This window comes from Zootermopsis nevadensis, unplaced genomic scaffold (assembly GCF_977971745.1).
Source record: "Zootermopsis nevadensis isolate Lab colony 2312 unplaced genomic scaffold, Znev_1.0 Znev_ptg000021l, whole genome shotgun sequence".
NCBI classification, from domain to species: domain Eukaryota; kingdom Metazoa; phylum Arthropoda; class Insecta; order Blattodea; family Termopsidae; genus Zootermopsis; species Zootermopsis nevadensis.
The window spans coordinates 4,331,013-4,343,616 of record NW_028259153.1 but is presented as its reverse complement, the minus strand read 5'-3'; the positions used below and the strand labels follow the sequence as shown (position 1 = coordinate 4,343,616).

The following is a 12,604-nucleotide window of genomic DNA, read 5'->3' as shown; positions in this document are numbered from 1 at the left end:
ACGTGATCAGAAATTCAGTAAGGCAAAGGGTTCATATGAAGCCCACACACGGCATGCAGCATGGTATTAATTCACTCATCATTACATTAGTTCATGAACTCGCTAGTATATGGAGAGGCAGTTCACTTACAATTACATTAGAACACGTTTTTAACAATAGAGGGCGAAGCAGGTCACCTAACCCTGAGATTTTAGTGTTTCTAGCCGGGTTATAGGATACCCAAGGAAGTAAACGGGTCAGAAAATATTCGCGGGCACATTAGTTTATACCTTCCCCAACAGATGGCGCGGCAATTCACTTATCTTTACATTAGTACATGAACTCGCTAACATATGGCGCAGCAGTTCAATTATTAGTTAATGATTTTGCCAATAGAGGGCAGATAGGTCACCTAACTGAGATTTTAGTGTGTCTAGCCGTTATAGGATACCCAAGGAGGTAAACGGGTCAGAAAATATTCGCGGACACATTAGTTCATACCTTCCCCAACAGATGGCGCGGCAATTCACTTATCTTTACATTAGTACATGAACTCGCTAATATATGGCGCGGCAGTTCAATTATTAGTTAATGATTTTGCCAATAGAGGGCAGAGCAGTTCACCTAGCTCTGAGTTCTTGATGTTTCTATCCGGGTTATAGGATACCCAAGGAGGTAAACGGTTCAGAAAATATTCGCGGGTACATTAGTTTATACCTTCCCCAACAGATAGCGCGGCAATTCACTTATCTTTACATTAGTACATGAACTCGCTAATATATGGCGCAGCAGTTCAATTATTAGTTAATGACTTTGCCAATAGAGGGCAGATAGGTCACCTAACTGAGATTTTAGTGTTTCTAGCCGGGTTATAAGATATCCAAGGAGGTAAACGCGTCAGAAAATATTCGCGGGCACATTAGTTTATACCTTCCCCAACAGATGGCGCGGCAATTCACTTATCTTTACATTAGTACATGAACACGCTAATATATGGCGCGGCAGTTCACTTATTAGTTAATGATTTTGCCAATAGAGGGCAGATAGGTCACCTAACAGATTTTTAGTGTTTCTAGCCGGGTTATAGGATCCCCAAGGAGGTAAATGGGTCAGAAAATATTCGCGGGCACATTAGTTTATACCTTCCCCAACAGATGGCGCGGCAATTCACTTATCTTTACATTAGTGCATGAACTCGCTAATATATGGCGCGGCAGTTCAGTTATTAGTTAAACCATAAGTAATAGTGGCCGATGTCAAATTCATTTGTTAGGTTATGGCGTGCATATAATGTACAAAATTGAGTAATAAATCAGTATTAATGGATGTCGTAATGTACAGTAGGCTTTTAAGATTATTGTTATGAATATTTGTCGTTATGAATTGGGCTTGCTATTTAATTAATATAGTACGCGATTTATGTAAGAAATGTCGCAGAAAGCAATGTCCATATTGTGGCATCTAGTATCAACTCTTGGAACTCGTTTGAATTTTAATTACGCATGATCCTGAGGCGATTGTTTTGATTTGATTGTCGTGAGAGTGGATTTGTGACATAATTTTAACAGTAATTTCCGCCATGGATTCGGATGCTTCTGACGGAACGTAAGTTATTTCATACATATGACTGGTTAAATTGAGTACCTTGTTTGTGTGGTATTTATATATGAAGGGCAAAAATAGTACATCTGCATAAATTTTCATTATTTTTCTCAAGATATTTCAAATCAGAAATACTAACAAAATATATGGAGATTGGAATCGGTTGTCTTCCAGATTCAGTCAGGAAATTTGTAGCAATTCTACTGGTTATTGAAAATGCATTTGACGATGGACTTGAACTGCTATCCAGAATTGAAAGCTCTGGTAAATGTTTTAAGCAAGTGTGGCCAAGACATCCATTGCAACTGTTAACAAGCGACCCATAACAGTCACTTATGCACCAAGTAGTTTGCCCATTGTCATAGTAATGCTGCTTTGACTTTGGGAGGTGTCAGCTTCAATTACCAACCTGAGGATTTGCGGTTCTAATTGAGATTGCATCTTTTGTCAGTCCCAATTACCAATTTTTTTGTGGCTGCTAAAATGTTCAGAGATGTTTAAAATAAAGACATTGCATCAAACATATTGTTTGCTTCCTATTTTTTACCGATCTCTCTTCACTTGTCATATATGTTTTCTGTGCAATTAGTGTTTTACCTACATTGGATAAAAAGGACTTTCTGATGAGCGGTTTTTCTCCAGTTGAAAGTGTTTTTTTAATATTACATATATCACATTTTAGGTATTCCAAGTATGTTACATTGTGCATTGACTTATTCCCTGAATATGATTAACAGAGTATGATCTGTCCGTATTCTTTATGTCCAATTTAGGAAAGCTTATGAAGTAGCAACTTTCTAAAGGCATGATATAAGATAGATAGGCTGTGGATTCAGCACCTTATGAATAAAGCAGTTTTATATAAATCTAATTCTTTTAAACTGGAAGTTTATGTGATTGCATTAAGTCAGGTAGCTTGTGAGTATACTTAGTAACTGAACTATAAATTGTATTGTAACACATAGTTTTAATTATCATTTGAATTTTTTCTTTTCTTTCAGTAAGGGTGTAGACGTTGAGCACCATTAAGGTAAGTAGATTTCTTTTTCACTTTAAAAATTTGTTTGATGTGTGTGTTGAAACTAAAATTTTATTTTTACTTTCCAAATCATAAACATCCGTAGCTGAGGCAATAGGTACTGAGTAGTCAGGGCTTCATCCGCGACAGGGATCTTTTGCTCTTTGTTATCACCATCCTAATCAACGCTAGGCCTTCCTGACCTTATATCAAATTAAAATTAATTAGTTGTCTTTATATTATGAATGATGTGGACTTTGATTTTCTGGCATGTTCACATATACTTCCTTTACAGGCTTGAAAAGAATTTTATGTTTTGTTCTTGTATTCCAAAAATGGGTACAGTATCTTGGTTTTGCTACCAAATCTTTTGTTTTTGAATCTGATTTTGATTCTTAAGTGTTCATGTATTGTTTCAGAAGGCAGACAAATGAGTGGAGGTTGCTCTGTATCTGGTGAACCACAGATCATGGTCGAACAGACAAAGCGTGCTTTTAGATACGACCATGTTTTCGGACCAGAACAGAGCGACGCACACATTGAGTCTTCTGTGAAAGATTTAGTAACCGATTTAATTCAGGGTAAGAGTGAAACCAAAAATATCCATAAGTTTGTTATGATCGTTTATTGTTCTGCATTGTAACCTTTTTTTAGTGTATATTATTTGTTGAATATGTACCCGATGTAATTAACATTTTTTTTAATCTGAAGAGATGCAGACAAGGAGCCAAGATGGCTCAATTATTACAGAGATAAATGCTATTTTTATCTTTAATCTGTCATGAATGAAACAATATTGAGGTTACTGCCATATCAGTTGTTTGTCAGTTTTGGTAACTACCATTTCGAAGTTTGGTTTGTAAAATGTTCTCAATTTCAGGTTACAATGTAACAATTTTTGCCTATGGGCAAACTGGATCTGGAAAAACCTATACATTGGGTTCAACAGAAACTTCAGGCGGTAATGTGGGCATTATACCACTGGTTCTTAATGGTATATTAGGTGATATGAATGAAGTCAAGGATCGTCACTTCAGAATTACGGTATCTTTTATGGAGGTATGTATGCTAAGTGAATTCATATTTGATATTTAATTTGCATTATTAAAAGGGAAATGTTTCAGGGAGAAGAATAAGAAAGGGTGTTCCATAAAGAAATTAACATTTCAGAGGAAGCTATCGTCTCCATCTTCAGGATTCACTTCTACCCTGAAGATGGAAGTTATAGCTTATTCTGGATCATTGGAAGTTAAAAAAAGTATGACTTTGAATTGCCATCCAGTGTCATAACATCAGTGCTAAATTAAATTAAAAAGCATCCATACAGAAAATACATTTACTTTACAGCTTTACATGAAGAAAATACACGACCTTTTGTCTAAAAACGTATCTAGTGTTCGCATGATGGATGATGGCACAAGAATACATATCCGTAAACTGATGGAAAAACGTGTAACTTCTGCAGCTGACGCCACCGAATGGCTACGAAAGGTACGATATATTAAATTACATATTGCTGGTTGAATCTGCTCTTGTCTTCAAGGTATTTCTCTCTTCATACTTCAGTTCCTATGCTAAATAAATTAATGTTTTAAAATTCCTTATTCCTTGTAACGAAGCTGACTGCACCGAAGGCATGGAAAGAAATATCAACTGCCATTCCACATTTTTTTCTCAAACTGTTGGACTTATTCCTTTTTAGTGTTAATGTTTGCTAGCATCAGGTGATGTGCTGGAGGTGGCCTGAGGTAAATACAGAAGGAATTATCAGGTGTTGTTATCCTTACAACTCACGGCATTTCTTTCTGTGGCCTCTATGCAGCTGATGGCTGTGAGGGTTGTAGGCACATATTTAAGTATTAACTTGTTTTGTAATTCCTGATGATGAGGGCAGTATGTTTCTCTGAAACATTGTCACATAGCCAGAAGATTCTGCGTATTCATCCATGATATCTTTTGCTTTGCTGATATAGAACAGAATTAGACACTACATGTAATATAATAATCAGTCATAACTCAAGACAGATTTCTGCGTGAACAGGAAATGTAAATAAACTGAGTAAAAAATACAGGAAACAGTGCCCAGGAGTCATAAATGGGTGGTTTAGTCTATTGGGATAGAATTTTAAATAAAAATTTAATGTAATTGACTCTTAATGGAAACTAATAGTGACTCAGGTATTCGGAGATTTCTCATCTTTTGTGGAATCCAATGGTTCATTATTATGTTTACAAGGGCCTGCCACTGGGCTCTAGGAATGGAATAGACTGATGTTGGAATAATTATTTTGATTGAATACCTGAAATAAATACATACTTAGAAATTATAAGTCCATAACAAGTAAACAAAGCCATTTATTATGACATCTTCGGGGATTTTGGTATCATGTAGGTTTGTTGGTAGATGACACCATTTCAAAGTAAGATGCCATCTCCATCTTAAGGGCTGAATGTGGTGACTGTGTTTCTTCGAGACGTTACCATCGATCAACAAGACTACATGGTGCCAAAACCCTAGAAGATTAAGATCATCCTCTTCACCGCCATGAAAAACTCAAAATCGTACAGAGCCTTGTATTACTTTCACAGGGTTTTTCCCGCAGAGCAACTGCCATGAATGCACAGTCTAGTCGCAGTCATGCTATTTTCACAGTTACTGTTCAAAAGCTGCCACGAGGAAATGAGTGAGTAGTATGTATGAAATGTGTGAGACATATTTCTTCATCTGCTTTAATTTCTACTAAATTGTTTTCTTGTGAATGAAATGCCTCTAAATAGTCCTTTCATCCCACTTTGGACCGTTACCTACCGATGGTCCCCATTTTGTTCACACGTTCACTGTCTTGGATAACGTATGTCAGTGAGAGTTATTCTTCAGGTCATTTTTCTTTTGCTTGTACTTGCAGAGCTTTCACCCCCCACTCTTTCATTTTAGCTGTGTGCGCGCATGTATAAAATATGTGTATTCTTTTAAAAGCAAACCCAGTGTCTGTCACAGGAGAGGAGTAACACAAAGTAGGAAGTGCATTTTGTATGTGGAAGCAGAGAACTATGAAAATTGCATTTACTCAGGATATAGGGAACAAGAGGCAGTCTAATTATTGATTTTAATTTTCTACACAAAACTACATTTTCTCTCCGAGTGTTTCTGTTTGTGATGTCATAGCATCTGATTAGAAGCCTTGCGCTGGATAGTGGATTTATTGTTCAGAAATATGAAATGTTATTGAAAGGGAAATTTTGGCAGAGAAAGTTTGTAGGTCGTTGGCTTCTGATTATATGAGGATACTTCATAGCCAAACTTTTTCACTTCGTTATCCGCCAGTCCCTTGTTTTGGTTTGCTTTACATTTAGACTTGGTTGTTGTGTGTCCAATTCATGCCACATGATATCTCTGTCTGATCCCAAGATTATTTATTTGGTACTGACAGCAATATAATATTTATTCTGTTTGCAGAAAACCATCTCAGCCTGCAAAGTTCCATCTAGTGGATCTAGCAGGGTCTGAAGCTTTTGCACATACTGAAGTATCTGATCAAATAAGAGAAGAAGGTATACAAATAAACATTGATCTTCTTCATCTACAAAAAGTAATTTCTGATTTGGCTAAACCGGACAGCAAAGGGGTCGCCAGTTACCGTGACAGCCAACTTACAAGATTGCTACAAAGTAAGCAGCTTATGAACCTAAATGGAAGTATGTTTTCTATAAAGAATTAAAATCCAGGATTCTGAATACCACTTTGTATGCTAACTGTTATTCCAGTATTAAATGTCATGGCAACATCTTATTTGAGACAGCACAGTTGTTTTTGCTTAAAGTTTCAACAAATTCTGATGGCCTGTCTTGAAGTTTGGGAAAATCTTGCATTTTGCGCTAATGCACTTTGAATTCTGGTAATGAAGACATCAAACGATGGGTAATTTTAGAATGTACGATTTCATCACTGAATGATGTAACACTTACTGATGTCTTCCACATGAGCTTTAACCCCTTAAAGCTGAATGGTAACTATATGTACCGTCGGTTTTTACAGTCAGTAACACCACATTTTGCATTCATGGGTTTCGTATGGTTCTCAGTATGAACAGTGATCATTTCCTCAAACAGCATCAACCAGCTGATATTTGCTGTGGTGTAGACACGTTTTATTTGCAATACAAATAAAGCAGTCCGCCAACATACCATCTAGGCCACTTGGGGGCAAGAGCGGGTATAGCAAGGAAATTAGTTTCATTTATAACCAGTTTCCATATGATGAGGCGAACAGTAAATGTGCCCTGTCTAGTGCAGTAAGAAATTTTATTTGTGTATTGCACAAGAAACACCACTCGTATGTTGAACTTTTTCAGATTCTCTAAGTGGGAATTCAGTAACCTTCATGATTGCTTGTGTGAGCCCATTACACAGGTATATGAAGGAGAGTGTACGGACATTAGTATGGGCTAAATCAACAAAAAGAATTGAAATGAAACCAGTTCCATATGAAGATCCTCAAGACGAGGAAACTGATGATTTGAAACGAGAAATCCAGGATCTTCGTAAAAAGTTGACTGCTGCAGAAGCTAAAATCACTAATCTCACTCGCCGTCTTAAGACGGCAGAAATAGAAAACATCAAATTAAAAGAAAAGAATCGTGAAGCCATGAGCAGTCATCTTACGGAAACTCTAGAGATGTCAAAGAAATATATGGAGCTGGCGGAAAGCTTAAATACTTTGCGATTACAAGCACAGGAATCACACGTATGTAATGTTCAGTTTTCATTTGCTTGTACTGCAGATAACCTGAATTTCAGCCAGCATAGATAACAAGTGTTTTAAATCCTCAGGCTGAGCGGATTGAAAGGACGGATCAGGCGATCAGTGCTGCCTCACATACTAGCAGAGTCACAGCAGAGTGAAGATATTCCTCCGGAACGTCCTGATGAAGATCGCCTCTAGAAAGAGGAACGTAACAAGGAACTGCAGGTATTTTCAGTGTTTTGAAACAAATGTGGAACTTAGAAAGTATGGTAACATTTATGTATTTCTTGATGTGAGTTCATGGCTTTTCATCCTGATTTCATTTCTTTCTCATACATTGTACTTATGCAATGCTAGGATAGCTCCTCTCTTTCCATTTTTGTAAAGTAGTAGATTGAGAAGACAAATTTTAAGCATAAATAGTGATTATTGGCCAATTCATGAGCTACTGACACATTTCTAACTAATAATAACAAGAACTTGGAGAGAGAGAGAGAGAGAGAGAGACATTTCTCAAATCTTTCTCTGCCATCCCACCAGCACCTGGCCTACGCCCTCCGCTGCAATGTACTGGTGAATGCCACGCTGCTGTCACGCGCATGCGCGGTGGCGCGGATTTTAAATAAACATATCAACTTTGAGCACAGCGCATGAGCAACTGAAATTTTGTGTACAATCATTACAAGATGGGCTCCGTAGATGAGCAAAATTTCAGGTGTGGTTTCGGCATGACCAACCTGACCATTCCCTTGTTAGTAAAATATATGACATGCTTCTTATGTCTTACGTTCAGTTTGTAGCCTCCTCATTGGCACTTTAGTAGCAAATTAAACACATCACAAATTAAGAACTGTAGGTCAGATCAAACCCACAGGCTAATCTTACTTACAGTTTTAACTGTACAGTTAACCTTAACTGCATCACTGAGTTGTTCATCACTGTATATTAACCTAACTCTCAGTTGATGACAGTCATGTGTTTCAGAATAATGCATTTGAGAAGAGCAAGAAGATGGCCAAAACATGCTACTCTTTATTATAAATTTATACATTACTGTGTGCATAGAGTAAGTAAACCAACAACTATTAACACTGTAATAAGACGCTATTGCCATACGCGTTTCGACCTCAAGAGATGATCATCAGTGGCATCAGGGAAGTTAATACATTTAGTCAAATGGTTCAACTTTACAACTTTAATAATATCACAAGATAAATGCACCTAATCCCAATGTCAATGTACCCCAACCCACTAAAAAATTATGGCCGAGCTTTACATTTTTTAATATTAGCATTAGAACACTCACTAAGATATTCAAAAACAGATGTAAAAGTAGCATACAAAGTTAACAACACCATAAAATTCAAATACAGTTCAAGAAAACTAGGTAACAAATACAATAATAGTTTAAATGCGGAAGCTGCGAGCAGGTCTACATTGGCCAAACCGGTAGGGATTTTAAAACTAGATTTCAAGACCACGTCCACGACATCAGGTTCAATTTAATAAAATCTAAATATGCCCAACACATCCTCGAACACGGACACGAATACAGTCCCATAGATGATGATATGCACATATTTAGAATAGCTTCAAAGGGTAAAATGCTAGATATTTTAGAAAAATTCCATGTATACAAAAGTAGTAAAAACAAAGCCATCATTAACGAACAAAACACCCATGATTCTAACGTATTATTTGACCTAGCATTAAACAGGAAGAAGTAAATTTTCAATAGTTGGCCACCCTGACTTCGAGCTTATATATACCCATGTATTTCCAACTGACCCATGGTTCTGGAGTTCACAGGTACAGACGACGCAACTATAACTCGCCGAGACCATCTACGGTCACCGAACACGGGATCTGTAGCTAAGTGCAATTTCTACTCCTGTGAATAACAGCATCTCGTGCAGTGTCACTTCGAATATTTTGTCAAATACCCTTTTCATTTTAATTCTAAATCCAGTTTGAACCATTTGACTAAATGTATTAATTTCCCTGATGCCACAGATGATGACCTCTTGAGGTCGAAACGCGTATGGCAATAGCGTCTTATCATAGTGTTTATTTATTGTTCAGAAATATGAAATGTTATTGAAAGGGAAGTTTTGGCAGAGAAAGTTTGTAGGTCGTTGGCTTCTGATTATATGAGGATACTTCATAGCCAAACTTTTTCACTTCGTTATCCGCCAGTCCCTTGTTTTGGTTTGCTTTACATTTAGACTTGGTTGTTGTGTCTAATTTATGCCACATGATATCTCGGTTTGATCCGAAGATTATTTATTTGGCACTGACAGTAATATAATACTTATTTTTGTTTGCAGAAAACCATCTCAGCCTGGTCCCCAGAGGCGCAGGTAAACTTCTACCTGACCATGTAGCATACCATCTTCATACTCTGCCACGAACCCAAAATCTCACCAATACAGAATGTGTTTGGCTCATGTTTTGGACTTTGTCCATTGTACCAGTTTTTTGAAATTGTTGAAAATAGTCAATTTCCAAAATCAGTGCATTTTAAAACTATTGCAATGGGCACAAACATTGTCTTACACCATTATTGGAATTCTTTTGATATAGCTTGATAAAAAATGTCAGGAAAGTGAAAGAAAGGTAGTTTCAACAGATCTAAAACAATTTTAATTACTTTATATTTGCTGCTTAACAAAATCCGTTTGCTTTAGTTGCATTTTTTTAACCCTGCATGTAGGCACACAAGTCTTTCTGCAGGATAATAATAAATTGCGAAGGAACCCAGCCTGGAGTTACATTTTACACGTACAGGAAGCAAGGCATCTTGGTGCACTAGAATTTATTGTAAACAAGCTGCAATTATCTGTGGATGAAGTTACATTGACCATGAGTGATCTGTGTAATTGGATGTGTTCTCACCGGATCCATGCGTGCAAAGCGTTGTAGGTTATCAGCTATGAAGATGTGACATGTGCCTGCTGTCTTCTTCCACTGCCCAGTGGAGAGGCTAATCAATGTCTGCTGTGAAAATTTCTTGCCTTGGGAAAACTATCTTACAAGAACTTGTGTATTTTTCGTGGTACCTGCACCTTGTTGTGGCTGGCCTTTATGTTTATTTAATGCAGATAAAAGTCTACTGATATCAAGTGTATTACTACATAGGTAAAACACTTTCATTAAGATTAAAATCTTATGTTTAATTATGTTTTTTTAACTATATCAAAATCTAGCTTAAGAAAGATGACGATTGTAAATAAATCTATATTTTATGATATGGACCAATGTTGATTACCATTAAAAGTCAATTCAGCTTCATAAATTAAGGGTTATACCAGACTAATATGAGCCAGGGTAGCTCAGTCAGTGTAGTGACTGGCTACAGACGGCCTGGGTTCGATCCCCAATGGGGACAGAGGATTTGTCCTTTAGCCTCTGCATCCAGACCGGCTCTGGGGCCCACCCAGCCTCCCATCCAATGGGCTCTGGGGTTCTTTCCCAGAGGAAAAGCTTGGCCAGGGTGTGATGCTGTCCACTCTCCCCCCCCCCCCCCTAGTGCTCCCCTCCCAAGTGCCTACATGGCAAAGAGTGGGACAGCTTTGCTTTACTTTACTTTACTTTATACCAGGCTCATATGAACCAAAGTTATATCTGTATATCAACCTATAGTTTAGATGTCCATTATGAAGTTTAAATTAAATTTGTCAAGTAATGAAACATGTATACACAAGGACATGTCTTCCCCATGCTAGCATTTAATTCACTTCATTCACATAACACAAAGATTGTTTTATAATTATTGTGCTTTTTTCTCTTCTTAGTTATTTAATAAAATTGTCTCTACTGAATAAAATGATATATGAGGATGACTATACAAAAATAGTTAGTGAGAAAGTACTCTCCTGGCTTTTGCAAAGACTAATTACTACATGTCTTCTGCATAGAAAAAGAACAAATTGAGCACATATATGGAAACTATTTGTCCAAAACAGATCATAAAAAAACTATCACATTACTTTACATAAAGTTATAAGTTTCATAACAGAACACAGACATTTCAGCTCTTGTTAAGGATTTAAAGAGGTCTTCGTCTCGTAAGCGATCACTTTCCTGTAAGTAAGATATAATTCATAAATTTTATACATAATGAAAGAAAAACATAAGGGAGGCTGGTTAGGAAATGAAATGGTGAAAAAGTTTTGACTATCACACAGTCACTTGCCACATTTTAGCACTATTATTCTGACCACGTGGTCACCAAAACCTTTTTACCACCTCTCTTCCTGAACCATTGGTTGCTTCCCACTTGATAGTACCACCCTGAAGGTGGCAACTGCAGTTTTTGCCAAAATGCTGGGGAAACTTCAACAATCAATGTGGCTCATTCATAAAAAGTGGTGAAAACCAAAGGACAAGAACTAGAAGGATAAGCCACAGAGCATTGTTTATGCTGGAATTTAATTATTTATTCAACATTTTCAGTTATCTTCACCTGTTTCACTTTCAATTCTTAAATTAACATTTTTTTGCAGTCCTTATTTCAACAAACAACCTGCTTGAAGAAGCTGGAAACTGTCAGAGTGACTGGGCAGAATGTATTCAAACTTAATCCAAAATTTTCAGGAGACCAGCTCGTCTCTTCTCCGAGTTGCTGGGATGCTCCAATGAACCACGCCGCGTCAAAGAGCCCATATCACTCGCCTTTTTTGTGAACTGATCAAAGCTGCTACTACTTGATTTCCGGTCTGCAAAGAGCCAAACTGTGCACATAACGAAAGTTCTGCATTATAAGAAAATGAAATTCAACTTGGTATTATCAACACCAATAAAATCATTATAAGTCACACATGGGGAACATTGTTATAAACAATTTTTTGAAAAATGAAGTCCTGGGTCTGTTTCTAGAAATGTATTGTAGTCATACTGCCAGGTGGATCTTGAACCTGAATACAGTGTGCTCAAACAGCAGCTTAACAAACACTGGGAACCATCTGGACACTAGCCATATCCAAGCTGGCAGGGCAGTCTGTCTCATCGCCACTTAACGCCAAGCCATGTGCAGTCAGATAAATGAGCTACAAGAGGTGCTGTTGTGTGTCCAGGAGTGCCCCCTTAGCCAAAGTGCGAAGGAAGGTATGGTGGGTTATGGCAGAATCCAGAAAAAGGCACTAATTTTTGTGTTGGCGCAGGAATCTGGCTGAGAAGATGTTTTCACATTCAATTTTATAAATTTTGCACTTTCAATGAAATCTGTAATTATAATGCTGCAATAAATATTACTGTTCAA

The 12,604-nt window shown here is 37.2% G+C and overlaps 1 protein-coding gene across 4 annotated transcripts in view; it reads left to right on the top strand.

Annotated features, from left to right (window-relative positions):
- Positions 1 to 12,604, top strand: part of LOC110841028 (chromosome-associated kinesin KIF4A) — a 33,670-nt gene extending 21,066 nt beyond the window's left edge. The window contains exons 1-11 of one of the 4 annotated variants that reach the window (XM_087352816.1): positions 1,055 to 1,585; positions 2,584 to 2,612; positions 3,020 to 3,181; positions 3,481 to 3,659; positions 3,948 to 4,091; positions 5,190 to 5,284; positions 6,058 to 6,269; positions 6,953 to 7,344; positions 7,431 to 7,569; positions 9,672 to 10,482; positions 11,850 to 12,604. In XM_087352816.1, the coding sequence (XP_087208942.1) occupies positions 3,031 to 3,181; positions 3,481 to 3,659; positions 3,948 to 4,091; positions 5,190 to 5,284; positions 6,058 to 6,269; positions 6,953 to 7,344; positions 7,431 to 7,502 (1,245 nt within the window). In that variant the 5' untranslated portion in view covers positions 1,055 to 1,585; positions 2,584 to 2,612; positions 3,020 to 3,030 and the 3' untranslated portion in view covers positions 7,503 to 7,569; positions 9,672 to 10,482; positions 11,850 to 12,604. Of the gene's footprint in view, positions 1 to 1,054; positions 1,586 to 2,583; positions 2,613 to 3,019; positions 3,182 to 3,480; positions 3,660 to 3,947; positions 4,092 to 5,189; positions 5,285 to 6,057; positions 6,270 to 6,952; positions 7,345 to 7,430; positions 7,570 to 9,671; positions 10,483 to 11,849 lie in introns of those variants that run through there. The other 3 variants (XM_087352813.1, XM_087352814.1, XM_087352815.1) reach the window with 3 other exon arrangements.